The sequence below is a fragment of the Pelophylax lessonae genome (assembly GCF_965119305.1).
Source record: "Pelophylax lessonae genome assembly, chromosome: 8".
NCBI lineage: Eukaryota > Metazoa > Chordata > Amphibia > Anura > Ranidae > Pelophylax > Pelophylax lessonae.
Window position 1 is genome coordinate 51,037,315 of NC_138775.1, and position 20,113 is coordinate 51,057,427.

Sequence of the window (20,113 nt, forward strand, 5' to 3'; positions counted from 1 at the left end):
CTTCAACTTACTTTGGTATAATTTGTTTGAAAGTTTTAAATAAAAAGCCTAGGCAGCACAATATTACTATCCTATGTGCAGTATAGCAACAGAAAAACATATTGACTGAATTCACTTACAGTAAATGATAAAAATGAAGAAAATAAGGTTCCTTCATCATATCTGGAGAGTTTGGACAGTACTCCTTCTAAAATAGTTACAAACTAAAGGGGACAAAAACAATGTGTTAACTTGATTAAAATTACAACCATAGTTTCCAACAACTTGTTAAGCAAAATAAATGATCAGCAAAACTGTTTTGCAGCACTAGAGTCCTGGGTTACCTAGCCACCAATGGCAAAAACTGCATGGATTATGTTTTTTATCATCTGTGCGTATGGATTATTCTGGTTATTTAATTATCCCTTGTGTGTTATATAATGTTTTATGTGTTTGGTGAAGGAGTCCCAGTATACACCTAAATATCCTTAGTGTTCCTCAGATCAGTAGATAATTCTACATTATTTAATATTTCCCAACATTGATTTGTTACTGTGTGTGAAGACAGGCAACTAGAATTCAGCATTACATGAAAAGGAGGCCCAAATATAATTAAATACCCAAATTGTGTATTTATGTAATTTTTGTTGCTGTATCAGTCATCCAACATTGATCAGAATTCTTGATGGCTACTAGAATATTGTAAAATGGCCTGTTAGTACAGTAGACTAAAGACACAATCTAAAATATAACTGTTGTTGCATAAATTATGAGAATCAGTAGAAAAGGTTGCAAACTTTTGATTAAAATGAGTATAATGTAATTGAGTCCTATTCCTTCTTATAGGAAACAAAGGGGCACAAGTGCATATACTGTTAATGGTAGTATGACCCTCAATAGCTACAGCGACTGAATCATAATATAACTTATAATGCCTAAAATTTGTGCACTGATAATCTGAAATATAATGGTTGTAGGTGTATTCATAATTTTGGGAAATCACTTTTCCCAAAAATGGAAATTCAAAGTCCACTGCAAGTTACTTATTTCCTAGTGGGCTGTGCTATTTAAAAAAAAAAAGAAAAAAAAAAAAAGCTTACCTCTGTACCTTAAACAGACTACAGCAGGGTATAGTAGATATTTTCCTATTTGTCTCATCAAGTTTTTTTTATCATATTTCCTCCACACAACATAAAACAGATACATAATCAAACAATTCTATTGTATATATTTGCAGAATACAAACATGACACTCCCTGTATAGATATCTTAAGACAAAGACAGATATTGCACTTTTGTGGCATAGCAATAACATTTTTGATTCACATTATAAATTGTAGCTGGTTTACTAAAGGAGTTGCGATTCTTCAATCAATACATTTAGTGAATACTCACTTCAGTTATCCAATCATGTGACAAGCAAATTCATGTTTAGTTATTTAATCTTCCTTTGATTGGATATTCAAAGTGAACAGAAATTTGCTTATCACATGACTGGATAATTAAAGTGAATATTCCCTAAAGATCCCCAACTCTTTTAGTAAATCGGCCTCACCATTTTTTGTCCTTGTATTACACCTGTTGAAATAATATGTACATACAAAATTTTACAGCAGCCCAATTATTTTCAATTAAATAATATTTTTTTTTCTCAAACACAAAATGTTTTTTTGTTTTCCGATGCTAGGCCAATAGGAAGTACATAGAATTATTCAGTGGCTCATACATAAATGCTTAACACGGTTTGTAGTACCTGAGATGAAAACTTACCTTTGCAACTAAAAGTGTTATCATTTCTTTAACTGTTTCTTCAATTAGCTCATCAATTTTTGAATGATACTGGTGCTAAAAAGGGAGACAGTAAAAAGGCAAAATATTAAAACACTGAATAAACAATGACACCGGAATAATCAGTCTTTTTTAGGTCTACAAAATTCCTATCTTACTTTTTAATTTTAAAAGTATCAGCTGTGAAAATAAACTGTTAATTAACCAGACTATCCTTTTTGTACACATCATAAATAGTAACATTGAATAACAACTAATTCAAAAGAAAAAAAAAAAGGAAAAACATGTTATGAATTTTTATAAGTTCAAGTTTTTCTGCATTAAATTTTTTCCTTTACACTGTGCACTAAAAAAGATACAATATTTAAAGGAAGGAGTAATTAAAATATATCTGAACATTGATTTTCACTTGTTTGCATTAATGTCTGTTTAAAATGCTAATTAAGTCAAAACAAAGCGGATGTTGACAGAAGGGATGAAAAAAAACTAAAATAAATGCTAATTATACATTAGGGAGTGAGGGGGTGACATTTCAGTTGAAAATGTTAGACACACTTACCCACTGTTTAGCAAACTTTCGGATGGATGGGAACAGAAATAATGAGAAAGGTGCAGGAGACATGAAACAGAAATCAATGAAGGTAAAACAAAAATGATTGAAGAAATGAAAACATAACAGGAGGGAAATAAATAGAACTGCAGATTTGGGTGAGGACATTTTTGAGGCCATAAATCCAGAGAGGATTTTTTTTTTCATCTGGCCCTCAAAAATGTGTTGGCTTCAGACATGCTATCTGGATCATTGGAATCTATTTTTTTAAAACTTCCTTAAAGCTAATTGGGCATTTCAAAATTTCACGCGTTTCTATTAAGTGAAATGAAAATGTCAGCTTTGTTATCATTCTCACAATCCTATAGCTTGCCTATCACAGGCATACTAGAAGGATATATTTTGTACAGTTGAATGTGTGCGTAAAAGAACAAGGCAACAGGAATGTCTAGAAAACTTTTGGTCATGTTTATAGCACTGACACAAAGGGGGTTTGTTTACTAAAGGCAAATAGGCAGTTCACTTAGCAGCTGGATTTTACCTTAGCTTAGTGAATGTTATGAAAATTCACTTTGAAAAAAATATTCAAAAATATGCAAAGAAACTACAAACAGTATTTTTGCTTGCACAAGATTGGATGATTGAAGTCAGCGGAGGTTCACACCTCATTACTAAGTCAGGGGAAAATGTATTTGCAAAGTCAAAATTCCCTTGCAAAGTGAACAGCCTATTGGCACTTAGTAAATCAACCACAAAATATCTGTTTGCATTGTGTGTGGCTTAAATTGTCAGAATGTCATAATAAACAATGATGTCACGGGCAAAAAGTTGATCTGTTGTTTTCAGTTGCTTTTAAAATATATATAAAGCAAAAATGTTTTTTTTTTTATTTCGGATAGAGTCGTCCATGGAATCCATGTCAACATTTTGTCATCTGTGCCCCACTTGGGCGATTGCCCTTAAATAGCAACTTCAGTTAAAAAAATATAAAAGTCAGCAGCTACAAATAAAAATACACCTATCAGCCCAATAATCCTGCACTGTTCTCACCCAGGCCAGTTCTTCACATGGCTTCGGGTCCGTGGCAGTGCCATATAGACTGTGGGAAGCTGGCTGTGACTCCCTTTGGCTTTATAGCCAACTCCTCAGTGTACATGTGAGAGCCATGCTGCACTCCGTGAATGGTCCCGCAGCCTCCTGAAACCTGTGACATGTCCAAGGAGGTTGCGGGCAGTGAGGGGGGCAGGAGGGAACTTTTGATTGGATCGCCTAGGCGATCTGGGAGTAAGTGGGAGTGGGTACCTGTCATAATTAGGTACCCGCTCCCTGAAAAAAAAAAAGTTACCATTAATGGCTGAGGAGGGGGAAGGAGGAGAAAGAGTGGAATTTTTTGTAGTAGGTGAAGTTCTGTTTTAAATTATTTTCCTATAGATACATCAGGAAGTGAGGGAAATAATTTCTTAGACAGTTGTCGACAGAGCACTAGAACAGAACATGTCCCTATTGGAAGATTTACCTATATTTCTGTCCTGCTGACATCTTCGAATTTTGGGTTTGACCTCACTTACAACCCTAGTAGCAGCTCTGACAGAGAAAGTAAATCTTTCAAGGAAGGACACAGGCAGTGATAAACCCTGACATGGGTTATAACTAGTGATCAACTGATATCGTTTTTTTAAATGCCGATACCGATATTTTGGTCATCGGATATCGGTCGATATCGGCCGATATTTTCGGACATGTAAAAAAAAATGTTCATATTTTATTTTTTTACAAAGGTACTCCTTGTGGAGGGATCTTGGGACCCCAAACCCCTCCTCGGCACTGAAAAGCAATGCTGTCAGTTTTTTTAATTCAGTGCCGAGTGCTCGGAAGTTCCGGGTTTTTTACATGGAGACCCGATCAGAGCCGAATGCGGCTTTGATCGGGTCTTCTCTTCGGCGGCGGTGGAGGTAGGATGCCCGGGTCTCCCTGCATATTGGGAGACCAGGGCGAGCCGCAGAAGGCGGCGGAGGGGGGGACGTCCTCTCCCGCTCCTTGTAATGACAGCCGAGCGGCTTCTCAGCCGCATCGGTTGTCATTACGAGTCAGCCAACAGTCAGCTATGGACACCGGTACCGGGGTGATGCCTCTAGCTGCAGGCATCACTCCGGTACAGCACTTTCCCTAAATATCGGCAAAATCGGTAACCTCAGGGGCCGATTCCGATATATCGGGGAAAGTGCATATCGGCCCCCGATATATCGGTGTTGCCGATAATCGGTCAATCCCTAGTTATAACCCTCCCACACTCTATTCAAAATGAAAGCAATGGCTTTAAATACAATTTCAGGTTTCTGACAATTAAAGTTCCAGCAACATTGGTAGCACAGTGCCACATATGATTTTTATCATATACTGTAGGGCTGCAATTGATCTCAAGCGATAATGGATAAATGCATTATACAATCAAAACTGATAGCAGGAGATAAAGCTGTGAATTAAACTTAGCATCATAGTTGAAACACAGGTATCTGCTGCTGTAAGATTCAACTCCTGGCAATATGCATATTTTCCTTAAGTGTTGCTTAGTGGAATTCATAGTGAATAAGTTGACCCCATAGACATCTATAGCAATGTTATGCTGAATAAAGTAGACGAAAATGTCACTAAAACAACCTGGTGGCCTAATCTAACAGTATTAGATCTCTGGATGGCAACTACAAAGCTAAGTGTAATTCACAGATTTATACTTATGGATCCAGACATGGAGTTTTTTTTTAAGAACTTAATATGCAACTGTGATTTGAGCATACCCATCTAAAATAACTAGCAAAATTTATATTTTAGTTTAATTTAGTGGAAAGATAAAACATTTGGACCAAAACTATCTGACTGGTGTGCATTAGGCCTCCTTAACAATACGTAAAAATAGTGAGGTTTGGCATTTTGCCGCCTATTAGTGATCGTTTTGTTCTACATACAAAAAGACTCATGGGCCTCCTTTGTAATGAAAAGTCAAGAATTTGCCCTGCATGAGCAAAGTGACAGTGGGGGAGATTTACTAAAGCTGGTGCATTCTGAATCTGGTGCAGCTGTGCATGGTAGCCAATCAGCTTTTCATGTCAGCTTGTTCAATTAAGCTCTGGCAATAACACCTGGAAGCTGATGAATTTCTATGCAGAGTTTCAGCATTTTTTGCACTCTCTGGCTTTAGTAAATAACTTGAATATGAATGTTAGAATATGACTAAATTCATATGGTTAACTAAATGAATATATCTGAGTTTGCCCTTTACACCACTACTGTCCAGGGCTTTTTTTTCTCAGAGAATAGGTGCAGAAACCCACCCTTCCCAGTCAACCCCCCCAACTCCACCCCTAACCCCGCCCCCATTCCTGCTATTCCTCAGAAAAGAGAAGTAAAGTGTTGCCAAATAATCAAATAATATATGTGGCCAAGGCTCACTTTGTCTCCCTTGTCCACAGCTTACCTCCTCCCATCCACAGCCCACCTTCTCTCCCCATCCACAGCTCACCCTCTTCCCCCCCACTCCCCCCCCCACTGGTCACCTTATCTCCTCTTGTCCACAGCTCACCCTCTCCCCCCTGTGCACAGCTCACCCTCTCTCTTCTGTCCACAGCTCACCCTCTCCCCCCTGATCACATTTTACCCTCTCTTCCCTGTCCACAGCTCACCCTCTCCCCCCTGTCCACATTTTATCCTCCCTCCCCTGTCCACAGCTCACCCTCTCCCCCCCCCCTGTCCACAGCCCACCCTCTCCCCCCTGTCCACAGCTCACCCTCTCCCCCCTGTCCACATTTTACCCTCTCCTTCCTGTCAACAGCTCACCCTCTCCCCCCTGACCACATTTTACCCTCTCTTCCCTGTCCACAGCTCACCCTCTCCCCCCTGTCCACATTTTATCCTCCCTCCCCTGTCCACAGCTCACCCTCTCCCCCCCCCTGTCCACAGCCCACCCTCTCCCCCCTGTCCACAGCTCACCCTCTCCCCCCTGTCCACATTTTACCCTCTCCTTCCTGTCAACAGCTCACCCTCTCCCCCCTGTCCACATTTTACCCTCTCCTCCCTGTCAACAGCTCACCCTCTCCCCCCTGTCCACATTTTACCCTCTTCCCCCACATTCTACAATTCACCTGAGCATGAGCCCACATCCATACTCCCCTTTTTACCCTCTGTCAACATGTCACCTCTGGTCCCCCCCCCCCTTATCCACAGCTTACATCCCCAGTCCACAATCACCTTTGCAACCCCATCCACAGCTTATCTCTCCCGTCTCCATAATTTCACTTCTGTACCCCTATGAACAGCTCACCCCTATCCACTGTCTCTCTGAACACCCCCCCTCCCCTTTCCATCTGCAGCTATCTCACCCGTTTTTGCATTAGAGAAGTGCAGCCGACTTTGAGCTATTAGGCAGAGCGTGCTTTTTTCTTTTCTCAGCCTATTGCAGTCCCATCAGTACAGCGCCACCTGTCAGATCAATCTAGCACAGAGTTGAGGCTCCTTACTACACTAATCTGACAGGCAGGAGGCAATAATAGAAGCTAGCTCTGGAATACCCATTAAATGGCAACAGCTGTGGCTTCTGGACCCGGTATAGGGGTACTCATCAAGCAGATGTGGGGCATGAGTGTCGGCACCAGCATACAGAAGCCAGTGGAGGAAGTGAGCGACATAGAAAACTTCCTCTACCGAATTCTGCATTATGTGACAGGCTGAAGAGGAGAGGGCTGCTGTAGGTGGCGGAAAGGTGTTCCGCCTCTTTCTGGCAGAAAAAATCCCTGCTGGTGTCACTGATATCTTCTAATGTTTTATGAAGAGACAGGCCCACATTTAATTCAACACACAAATTCATTTCTGCGTAATGAATAGACAGGTGCTAAAATGCAAAGCTCATCCAGCTCATTCTCTATCACTTTGAGTCTGTGGGGGAGTCCAGGAAAATCCTTAACAAAATTGAATGCTCTAGGAAATGTATACTTTATGTATGCATTTCCTCCTAATGCCTGTGAGTGAGGGGAATGTTAATGCAACCTTTCTTTAAAAAATGACAAGCAACACTAGTTTTTTTTTTCTTGCTTGATGGTTGACACACACACACACACACACACACACACAAACGCACACAAATCTGGCTTTCTTAAAACAATTATGTCTTGGTCTGCTAACAACTATGGCCCAAAATCAGATTTTCACAGACCATACATGTAACACATTTGCCAGGTGGCAACTCAAGCATTTTATTGACTCATACTTCAAATACTATTGCGAGATATTGCAAGAGAAATGTAACAACGGAATACAGATTCATATAATAGATATTTACAGATAAAACAAAAGAATTCTGTATGGGAGGCAAGTGGCTGACCGACACAAGGCATTAATTAACTAGTAATGCATAATTCTCACTTCCTATGATATGTACATATGAAAAGTTTATTTTTATTTTCCATCAAACAACCTGTCATGGATAATTGTGGTGTAAAAAATGGCAATAATATATTCATGAAAAACACAATAATTAGGAAATTCAGATTTGAAATAATTATAATAATGCAAACAACAGGTGGTATTACAGTGTGTTTGTTACTGGCTGCTTGGACGCCATATGAACCAAGGCAAAAAGAGACGTTTAGAGGGAGTTTAATTCGGCAAAGAACAGAGTTGCAAAATAGACCCTACAGAAAATTCCAAAGCTCCAGGCAGAGATCTCAGAATTGTCTACAGTTCACTACCGTCTAGAACCGCAGGTCTAACAGTGAGCTCGACTGTTGATAAATTATGGGTTTTAGCAAAATGATAATGACTAGAATTGTGCAAAATAATACAGTGTGAAATGTATTGACAGGCATATCATGCAGATGATTTTCAATTAAAACCTTTCTCTTAGAATTTGTTTGTGTGCTATAAAAAAAATGCAGCAGACATTTATTTCTGTCTCAAAGGCAAATTGACTTGGCTAGAATTTTAATGTGGTAAGAGAGGAAATGAATTGATCTTTGCTTGTTTGTGTAATTATGTATCTGTTATTATTGTTATGACCAGAAACGCAAAACGCTCCATCTACACAACAGAGTACAAACAGAAAGCATCAATGGATTTCTTTGCACGGAAAGTGTTTGTGATAAGAGCCTGACTCCAACTCAGCTGCTTCAAGTTTCTATAAAAATGACCATGATGATAAAAAAAAATTAAATCAAACAAAGAATTATTGTTTTCAATTGGTGTATTTAATATGATTTTTTGTAGAAAAATGTTAGTGTATCTACAGTACTGGAAATATTATTTGTTTAACTCATTGTATATATCAGCTACAGCTTTTCTTAAATTTAAATGTATTAGGTAAATATGGTAAAAATAAATTGTGGAATGCCTATAGTATGTATTTCCACATTTTTGAAAGTTTTATGCTGTATGAAAGAAAAAAAATATATAACATTCTAATATGAAATAACCTGTTTGTATACTGAATCTGCACCAGTTAGCTTAAAAAGGAGGGTTTTGCCTTTCAAATGTGGCAAGAGTGTTGATTAGTGTAAAGTAATCAGACACAATTTTCTTGAATTATATTATTAAATCTATCTCTTCTCTCCTCACCTCAATCCTTCAGTCGCATCACTAATTTACTAGCAAACGTATCAGTATGAATGTCACACCACTAAATCTTTCAAAACCTGAGCTCGTATTTCTTCCCTCAATGCCCTCTACCCTATCTTTTCTGTCAAGGTCAATAATACAACAGTATCCAGGTGTAATCCTGGACTCTGACCCCTCCTTTCAGCCTCAAATCGAATTATTGTCTAAATCTTGCCGCCTTTACCTCTTTACCATTTTCAGAATATGACACTTCCTAACCAATAACATCACCTTACTCTTTCTTGCCTCAATTATTGAAACTCCCTCTAAAATTTCTTAACATTAAGGGACACCGGGACACAGTACATTTATTAAAAACCTTCCATGCCCCCATATGGCCATGACCATCAGGTGGAAAAAAAAGTTTGGGCTTTAGCTACACTTTAAATCCATAACGTCTCACCATAAAGCTAAAGGGATGATCCATTACAACTTAGGAGAAGAAAAGTAGCAAACAATTACAGTTGTAACCCCAAGCAATCGACTGAATTTGTGTTTAATGTTCTCCCAGAAAAAAAACAGTAAAATCTGACTGGTTACTATTCGCTACAATTCCAGTTCTCTGTTTATTAAATTTTTTTATAAAACGTTAAGTCCCAGGAGCATTGAGATGTTACATGAATGCACACACCAATTACAATAGTTACAAATGTGCAACAAGCAATATCAAACTGGGTATCAATGAAGAGTGATCACTAGGGCAATACTGTGCCTGGCAGACAGCAGGGAAAAGCAGACATCAGCAGCATATGTACTGAGATCCGCACTGTTGTGCACTTTCACTGGCCCCAGTATCAAAGGCAAAGTTGCAAGGCTCCCTCCATCCAGCTCTGGCTGCTGCTCTCTAATAGTATAGCCTGGTATCGATTACTTTGCTGGAACTGTTAGGGACCCAGGGCAGCCAGAGCTGGCCAAACAGACACCCACATCTCCATTCCTTTTCCAGGAGCCAGCAGTCAACACACTCCACAGCCAAAGCCCAATCTGCTCCAAGAGCGAATGTCTAACTGTCAGAGTTAGACAGGAAACCCAGTCCTTGAAGGGTAAAGGCTGTGGCCTGGTACTGGGCCATGACCCAATGATTGAGAACCACTTTTCTAAATAGACTATCCCCTATTCGCCTAATCAATATTGCTGCTGCCAAACCCATCCACATTACCATCAATATCCACAACCCCTCTCTAAAATCCCTCCACTGCCTTCTGCTTGCCCTAAGATTGAAATTAAAAATCTGAATAAGAACATACAAAGCCATCAACAACTCTGCCCCAAGCTGCATTGCCAACCTGGTCTTGAAATTTCAGGCAAACCATCCTTGTTCCTCCCAGGAACTCTTGCTCTCTTCTTCCCTACTCATCTCCTCTCATGCTCATCCCTGGGACTTTTCCAAAGCCTCTCCAATACTCTGAAATCCTGTGCTCCAATTTCTTTGGCTATTTCCTAATATGTCCATCTCTGAAAACTCTCTTAAGGAAAGCCTAACTTGTCCCTACCTAGCAACTGAACTTTTACTTTTACACCCTCCTAACCCTCTTATCTTCAATTGTATCATAACTGTACTGTCTCTCTTTATATTCTAAAGTTAAAACTGTTGGTGCTATGTCAGTGTTGTATAATTATAATACTAACCTGGCAAAATAGATAGTGTACGATTTAGAATACAGAAAACAAATAGAAGTAAAAAAAATGTTCACAAAATGAGGACACCTTTTGAAAGCGTAGGAATTAATTCTAACCTGTACCAATACGTTGAGTTTTTTTTTCACCACAAAGGGTCTTGTGTCCATTTCCTGGTGCTAATTTTCAGCTGAATTAAAGGTATCTATACTTTTATTAGTGCTTTCATTCAACCAGGTGTGCCAGAGAACCCAAATTACCAAGTGGCTCCTGCAGGGTTAGCGCTAAAAATAATAAGAGCTGAAGGTTGAGGAACAGAGTGGGTAGGCAGCCAAGTCAAAGGTCAAAACCAAGGACTCAGGCAGAGACAGGAAAAAGGAAGGAAGCATGGACATATGGATAACAGGTTAGACCCAGCACCTAGCCACATATCCAAGAAAAAGTCAGAGGGTTTTGGTATGTGCTTCTACAAGTGGAGTCTGATTTTCTTTTAAGGTGTATGTTAGCCTAAATATTTTTTTTCTATGTGTATGCTCACATAAGTGTATTTTATAATTCATAGTCTCTATCATTTTCATGTGCTTCTTTTATCTGGAGTACCTGGTTGATCCTGCTAGACATCTTTCTTCCTTGTTCTAAACTTACCACACAAAGCACATAAGCTGATCTGTTCTTATGATGAGTTTTCATCTTTTGGCTGGCCATTCAGAGGTACAGGACACTCTGCAGGCACACAGCTTTCCTGTATTAGGTATTCTGTTCAGCCATCGCAAGTCCTCACAATCATAGCCTGCCTCTTGAACACATCCCCTCCTTCAGCACAGCCTGCATCTTGCCCCAGCATGAATAGACTATGGAATATAGGAACACTGTGCGTCTGCACAGTTTCCTGTAGCCCGACCCCCACTTTCAGGAAAAGGAGATGCATTGTTACATGACAGAACTTTGTAACCTTGTAGAAAAAGTAAGACAGATACTTTCTGAAAGTAAGCAAAAGCAGTTATGGTACGTGCACAGTTAAAACTGTATTAATAAGTGCCTATACCATTATACATTTGCAACTACTTTAACTTGGGTGACTCTAGAAGTTACTGCTTGACATCCCAACCTGTAGCTGGGTTAAAAAAGGAAAATCTGAAAAGGAAGCATGAATAGAGGAAATACATTAACAAACAGTCAGAGAGGAGAATGGTGAATGACAGGGGAATCAGATAGGCAGTTGAATAAGGCATAAGGCTCAGGGTGTCTCAAAGTGCATCTACGCATCTACAAACACAAAGATAGGGCAACAGACAGCAGTGGAAAACAGAGGAGGGGTTGTGATATGTGAATAATACAATGTGTCTGAAATCTGTGCATTTTTTAAAAACAGCTAATCACAGTAGTACACACTAAATCAATGAATTTCATTCAGAAAAAAAATGGTTGCTTATAACAGTGATTATCACTGTTATAAGTAATCATAGTGTGTAAAAAAGAAACCCCGATCACCTCCCCAGAGTGGTACAGTGTTACTATGGTAATACTGTATTGCTCTGGTCAAGTATGTAAAAAAAATAGTAAAAAAAGTAATGTAATAAAATCCATTAAAATTTTTGTTTACCACTTCAGCTCTGGAAGGTGTACCCCCCTTCATGACCAGGCAATTTTTTTGCAACACAGCACTTCTTTACTTTAACTGACAATTGCAACGTTGTCGTGCGACACTGTACCCAAATAAAATTGATGTCCTTTTTAGTCACAAATAGAGCTTTCTTTTGGTGGTATTTGATCACCTCTGCAGTGTTTATTTTTTGTGCTATAAACAAAAAAAGACCGACAATTTTGAATTTATTTATATTTTTTACTTTCTGCTATAAAACATATCCAATAAAAAAAATGTAAAAAAATGACTTTCCTCATCAATTTAGGCCAAAATTTATTTTGCTACACGTTTTGGGTAAAAAAATCCCAAAAACCGTATATTGATAGGTTTGCGCAAAAGTTATAGTGTCTACAAACTATGGGAAATTTTTATGGAATTTTTTATTTATTTATTTAATTCTTTTACTAGTAATGGCAGTGATCAGCAACTAATAGTGGGACTGCGACATTGCGGTGGACAAATCAGACACTACGTGACACTTTTTTGGGGACCAATGACACTAATACAGTGATTAGTGCTACAAAATATGCACAGTCACTGTACTAATGACACTAGCAGGGAAGGGGTTAACATCCGGGTTGATCAAAGGGCTAAATGTCCGTAAAACAAAAACAATCCGCCCTACAGAGCGCTCCTGGATTGCTGTAAAATCACAGTTCTGTTTGCAATAATTGTCAATATTCGTCTTATTACATAAGCATGAATAGGCTGCTGCTTTAACCAACTCCTGTTCTATGAGATAACATACAATCAAATAACCACTAACATAAGCAGCACTCATATCATCATATCATATGTACAACATACAGATAAAAATAACCTTAATATAAGTGAACTTTCTCTGCATGCATATATTGTGATTTGGTTGTATTTAAACATGTTAACACATACAAATTGTCCTTCAAATAAACAATTATTGAAAGTCTACCACTAGTGAGAAGTCCAAAAAATAAGTGAGAGTGATATCCGTGGAGTTTAGATCAACTGTCATCCGCACCAGAAGAAAACAAGTCACCGCAACGGAGTCCAGATTCCTCTGAATTCAACACTCACTGCTAATCATTATAAGAAAAGCATCAACATAATATGTCTCTCCACAATCTCTCCTCAGACTGGTCCTCAGATTAAGGGATATGACAGCTCATGCAGTACAATAATACATTTCTTTCAAAGGGAAACAGGAATGAAGATACATGTAAACTCCAGGAGTAAATGTGAATTCACTAAAACTAAAAAGTTTTGCTCATTTCATCATTTCAAAAAATGAGGATGGGAAAAGCTCTGGAGAAGTCCTGGGAATGAGCATGGGAGGAGGAGACAAGGGAGCTTGAGAGCAGAAGGTCATGAGGAGTGGAAAAGACAGTTTGGGTGATATTTGGAGACAAGATTGGTGATGTAGCTCAGGGCAGAGTTGTGAATGGCTTTGTATTAGAGATCGACCGATTATCGGCAAAGCCGATATATCGAGGGTCGATATGCACTCTCCCCAATATATCGGAATCGGCCACCAAGTTGACTGATATTGCCGATATTTCGGGAAAGTGCTTGTACCGGACTGATGCCTGCTGCAGCTAGAGGCATTACCCCGGTCCCGGCGTCCATATCTGATGGTCCGATGCGGCTGAGAAGCGCCCCCCCCCCTCCTGCCACCTTCCGCGGCTCGCCCAGGTATCCCGTCCCACCAGGCAACCAGCCTGCATGGCCGCCGAAGACACATTCGGCTCTGATCGGGTCTCCATGCAAAAACCCAGAAGTGATGTCATGAGTGACATCACTTCTGGGTACTGTCTGGCACCAGATTAAAAAAAAATGAAAGCACTCAAAACAGCCAAACTTGGCGTTTTGAATGCTTTTAAGTGCAGAGGAGGGGGTATTGGGGTCTTTTAGACCTCCAGATCCCGCCACAAGAGTACCTGTCAAATAAAAAATAAATAAAAATAAAAAAATATCTAAAACATATTTTTTTTTTTGTATGAAAATATCGGCCCATATTGGCCAATACTGATATGCATTGGCCAAAATATCAGTATCGGTATTAGCAACAAAAAAACAATATCGGTTGATCACTACTTTGTATATTGTTGCTGTTGTTAGTATTTTAGTATTCAGCAATTGGAAGCCAGTGGAGGGACTGGTGGAGAGGGGTAGCAGAGACTGAGCGGTTGGTAAGGTAGATGAGTCTGGCAGCAGCATTCATAATAGACTGAAAAGGGGATAACCTATGGAGAGGTATGTCTATAAGAAGGGAGCTGCAATAGTCAAGGCGAGAGATAACAAGGGAGTGAATAAGTAGCTTGGTGGTTTCATTAGTTAAAAAGGGGTGAATTTTAGAAATGTTATGGAGGTGAAGTCTACAAGCTTTTGACAACAATTAGATTTGGAGCCAAAGGGACAGGTCAGAGTCTAGGATTACACCTAGTACCCGGGCGTGAGGGGAGGGATTGATTGTTGCATTACTGATTTTGATGGAAAAGTAATGGAAAGGGTCACGGGAAGGGGGAATATTATCAGCTCAATTTTTTAACTGATTTAGTTTAGGGAAGTGGTGCAACATCCATGCTGATATGTAAGTTAGAAATGCAAGAGGAAACTGAAGGAGTGAGGTGAGGAGTAGAAAGATACCATCGGCGTAGAGATGGTATTGGAAGCCATGGGAGGTTATCAAGTGAACCAAAACAAAAATAAAAATAAAAAATGGAAAATAAATAGATAATCTGGGAGCTCTGCACTGTCTATACACAAGAAAGAGGTCCTGCCCCTGACATAAAGGTGGGGTTGTGTGTAATCAATATGCAAACTTCATAAAAAAAAAATTAAAACATGAAAAAGAAAAACACCCTATGGTTACCTCTAAAAAGTTTGTTTATTAGCCAATGTGGCAAATGTAACAATTAACCGTGTGGCATCCCACACCTAAAAAATTACTCCCGTGGGAGCTGGTGATAGACTCCCCTCAGAGCCCTCTCCTTCCTACTAACAAAGCTTGCACTAATAACTCCACAATGAAGTGCTAATATACATCTGTCAGTACCCCAAGAGACCAGCACCCCACCTTAAAACCACAATGGGAATGAGGTGCTGGACTTCTGCAAGGTAGGGACTAATACTAGATGAATATGGCATAAGACTGAACCAGTGAAGAGCTGAGTATAAAAAATTGAAAAGCCAGGTCAAGTCCCACAGACCGTATTAGGGCAAAAAACAGCATGTTACAGTACAGTTCATAACCGATGTGCAGCCACCAAATTCGTATAGTGTGATAGATGGTAGTGTGTTTCCAATAAAGGTGCTATTTAGCCAAGTAGAAACTGAAATTGAGCACACTTAATAATATATTAGTCCACCAGTAGTATCACAACTTGTAGCAATCAGCACAGCACGGACCCAGGAGAGCATTTAGATAAAAACACCCAGTGATAGAGTAATAGAGTATACCATGGACTGTCTACTTTCCAAAAAAGGGTAATTTGGTGGGTATTTGTACAGGTCCTGGCATTTTCGGGGCTCAAGAAATTAGATTGGCCATCAGTACATCAAGAATGATAAATTTTCAGATATATATACCATAGTTCGTGAACTCTATACTTTTCATTTCAATAATAGACATTGATTTTGGTTATTTTCACCAAAGAAATGTAGCAGTACATTTTGGCCTTAGGCTCGGGTCACACTATTGCGATGCGGGAAGGCTGCGAATTCGCAGCCTTTTCCCGCATCGCACACGCACCCCCGGCAGTTCACACTGCCATATGCGATACGCTGGGGGTGTCAATGTAATCTTAACGACACCCCCAGTTTGATCGCATATCGCAGTGCGATCGTGCAGTTCGCACAGGATGGGATCGCACAAGTGTGAACCGCTGTGCGATCCGATCCTGATGCGGCTGCAAAAATGCCTCCTGTGCGTGTTTGCACCGGGTGCGATGCGAATTTAGCCATACAAACTGTATGGCTAAACTCGCACCGCACAGCTGATCGCATGTAATGTCGGAGCAGTGCGCTCCGACATTACATGCGAACCCGGCACTCGCATCAGTGTGAACCGGGTCTAAATTCATGAAGAAATATTTTTTTTTTGCAAAATTTGTTAACAGAAACTAAGAAAAGTGCATCCCCCCCGCCCAAAATGTTTTGTTTTTTCTCATTTATTTAGCAAAAAAATAAAAAACTGAGTGGTGAGTAACCCCTTCAAGCCGTCATAACACATATATGCGGCCTCACTGGACTGTCTTTGTGCTGGGTGCACGCCACATAGCGTGATCCCAGCACAGAGACCCGGGTCTTACCGAAAGCCTTGGGTCCCGTACTAACGATTGGTACCCGGAACTCCCTAATCTGGGTCACCTGATCGCTGCGCTGTGTTAGCCTCTGATTGGCTACCACAGTGATCAGTCACTGTGAAGCCCACACCTGTGTTTCTCTCTCTGTGAATAAGGAAAAATTGCCTCTTCCTCTCGCCTTGCAGAGAGAAAAACGTGTATGTGTAAAATAAATAATTAAAAAATAAAGAAAAAATACCTAGATCAAGGTTTACTCTAGGTCAGTGCCAGGGTTACTGTGTGGGTAAAGTAAGGGTCAAAGGTCAGGGTCAGTATACTTTGGGTAGGATTTTTTTATTTTTTTTAAATTACCATCAATGTCAGTTAATGTCAGTGTGTTTTAGGTAGGACAAAAAAAAAGCAAACTAAGCACTATTGTTTCTGGGCTGTATTATGGGCAAAAACAACAATTAACATACAGCCCAGGACCGTTGGTCCATATGATCGGAATATATGTCTATATATGTCCCCCTTTCCTGCCTGGAGCATTTTTTAGACTGAGGAGAGGTATGTACATGTTTGACTATCCCCTCTTCAATGCAATATCCTTTTCCATTAACCAAAGCTTTATGCTATGGCTATGAAGAACAATTCCTATATGCACCTGTTTAAGACATTGGTCTTCTTTCCAGGTTAACCCTGTCACCATCATGGATCTATAGGCTGGAGATATACCTCTTGTAAACCGTACAGAGAAAGGTGTTTGTTGCCCGGCTTAAACTCTTAGCCATATAATACTAGGTGGGTGTCTATACTATAGCTCCACTGTTAGATATCGGTGACACTACCACCAGATTTGTTTGCCTGTCTATTCATTCCAATCCCTATTCAACCAACAGCTATCCCCACTAACCCTCTTTCATTCACTTTTGTATAATATGTCTGACTATTCATTATTTATTTATTGGTTAGTCTCATATCACTGAGATATTCTAATCATAGATGTCCTCCACTGAAAGTGAATAATACATGCCCTTATATCCTTAGATTTACTATATCTAGGGGTGATTGTATATATAAGGACGAATAAACTGGAGAGGACATCTACCTTTTGGGGTGCGACTTACCCTAAGAGGCTACAGTGGAGCTAACCCCAGAAGGTTGGTTATGATATCTTGAATATATTAAAATTTCTGTGGGTTGTATCGTAAATACAAATATACACCTATTGGTATCTTGATTCACAGCCCTGCCTTTGATGACACAGTTGGGACTTAATATATCGGATCCAGTGCAAGAAATATGTCTTTGATGTCTATATAGACTTTGTATTGTGAATACGGAAGCAATATCTTCCGGACAGCATATGTATCGCTACAACCCTGTCGCCTAGCACAAGTCACTGCCAAGAAGGGTCAGTACAAAACTAGAACCAAATGTAATAAAAACAATTGAATAGCATTATGTATGATGTACTATGAAATCTGTAACTGACTTGCATTTATTTGGTTATACTTTTATGTTACTTATAGAAACATCGGTCTGTTATGGTCTCTCAGGCCCTGAGGAAGCCTTGAGCGAAACGCGTCGGCTTGCTGGGGACCTACCGTGACCGAATCCAGCTTGAGACCCATCTTCCATCCTATACAGGCTTTGTTTTGGCAATAATCCCTTTTTGGGATATGTTTCTATAACATCAGTGACGTTAAATGTTTGGTTTTATTATTGTATGTCAGTCTGTTGTTATTATATATGCATTGTAGTCCATGCTCGATTTTATTCTGTATATCAATAAAAGGTATTTTTGGTTTTATAATTGGTTTTGTTTCTGATCCTTCTACTCCCACTGGCCCGCAAAGCCCCATCTTTTTTCTATCCCAATTTTTTTGCTAGTCTCTTACAGGGGTAAGGGCCTATACCACACGGCATTTTTGTGTATAATTAACATACACATATGTGGGATCGCTGCAATCTTCAGGAACAGGAGAATTTATTTTGGGTTGTTCTTTGGTGCTAGGTTATAGTAGTTATAAGAAATATACATTAAATCTAAATAAAAAAAAAATGTGTTTATTATTTTGGGCCGGCTTTCCTTCGATAATAAAACAAAAATCTGGAGATATCCATTACCATATACCACCAAATGAAAGTCCAATTCGTCCTGAAAAAATTAAGGTATAATCCACCTAGATGCACAAAGTAGTTGTGATGATATTTACAGTTTTACTATTACATATCAAAGTTGCAAAATTGTGCTTAGGCATTAAGATTTGTTTTACCCTTAGGAATGAAGGGTTTAAATACCACCAAAAGAAAGCTCTATTTGTGTGGAAAAAAAAAAGACAAAAATGTAATTTGTTTACAGTGTTGCATTACCAAGCAATTGTCGTTAAAAGTGTAACAGCACTGAAAGCTGAAAATTGGCCTGGGCAGGAGGGGAGTGAAAGTGTCCAGTACTGAGGTGCTTAAGCATTATATGTTTATCAGTAATTGTGTTTTAGGATTAAAATGACCAAAGTCATTAACTAGGGATAGGAAATTAAAAAAAGAAACTGCTGTAATTAGAAAGTGCAGGCACAATCTGAACAAAGGAGCATTTGGAGCAATCATACTAATACCCCCTCCCCCCAAGGATCTCTCAAGTTCTATCAGTCCAGTACACACCTTGCTCAACAGTACCAAGCCCCGATGAAGGGAGGCCAGTTGAATCCCTAAAATGTTTTTATGGCTTTTTTAATTACATTAGAGTCTCATCACCGACTGTTAGAATTTTTTGACTCTCATCCATTAGCCATTCGCAACAGCAGCAGACAGAGGTGCTCTTTCTCTCCATTGATTTGCGTACTAACGCTAGAGCCTATTTTACAACCTATAAGGCCCAACCTGAGCATTAGGGGGATACAGGATAATGGCTATCATCCCAAGGTTGCAATGTATGCTGACAACCTTCTCTATTACATCACTGGCCCATTAACTTCTCTACCAACCCTTTTGAAGGAGTTTCATACATATAAAACTCTGTCAAATTTCAAAGTGAACTTGCAAAAGTTGGAAGCCCTCAATATCTTACTCTTTCTTTTTACCTTGGTTTCTTTAGACCCCAATTTACCATTTTGCTGCCCACAAGCTATCTAGTATCTTTGGACCAAAATATCTGCGATTGTCAATCTTCTCCTCAAACTGAACTTTCTACCAATATTAACCTGACTACTGAGAAAAATTGTTTCCCTGAGAAGTGAAAAAATGTTTAATTTCTTGGTTCAGCAGCTGCAATGTTCTTAAAATGAAAATAACGCTTTGTCTCATATATAACGCAAACATTACTCATCAGTATTTCTCAGGCCAACTTAAGATCTGTACAGGGTGCATTTGTAGGATTTTCAAGTTATGGTCCGAGTGAGATTCATGTGCATTTTTTTCATTCTGACAAGTGGGTGACTCCAGCTTTGAGAATGTGGAGAACCAAAAACCAAAGGCAGGGGCGCAGTTAGGAAATATTTCTCTATGTTCTACCAATTCTTACTGAGAGTACACTGCCAACAAGATCCTCCCTATCTTACCAAATGTGAAGACGACTTGAATTTTACTTTCTCTGACAACCAAAAGGCAGCATTCTACTCTTTGCACACAAAACTT

General features: G+C 39.4%; 1 protein-coding gene across 7 annotated transcripts in view; it reads right to left on the reverse strand.

Moving 5' to 3' along the window:
- The window catches only part of CADPS (calcium dependent secretion activator), a 706,678-nt gene that overhangs the window by 75,059 nt on the left and 611,506 nt on the right, over positions 1 to 20,113 (reverse strand). For all 7 annotated transcript variants that reach the window (XM_082264950.1, XM_082264948.1, XM_082264947.1 and 4 more), the window contains 2 exons: positions 1,750 to 1,824; positions 120 to 203 (listed from right to left, as the gene is read on the reverse strand). In XM_082264950.1, the coding sequence (XP_082121076.1) occupies positions 120 to 203; positions 1,750 to 1,824 (159 nt within the window). The remainder of the gene's footprint in view (positions 1 to 119; positions 204 to 1,749; positions 1,825 to 20,113) is intronic.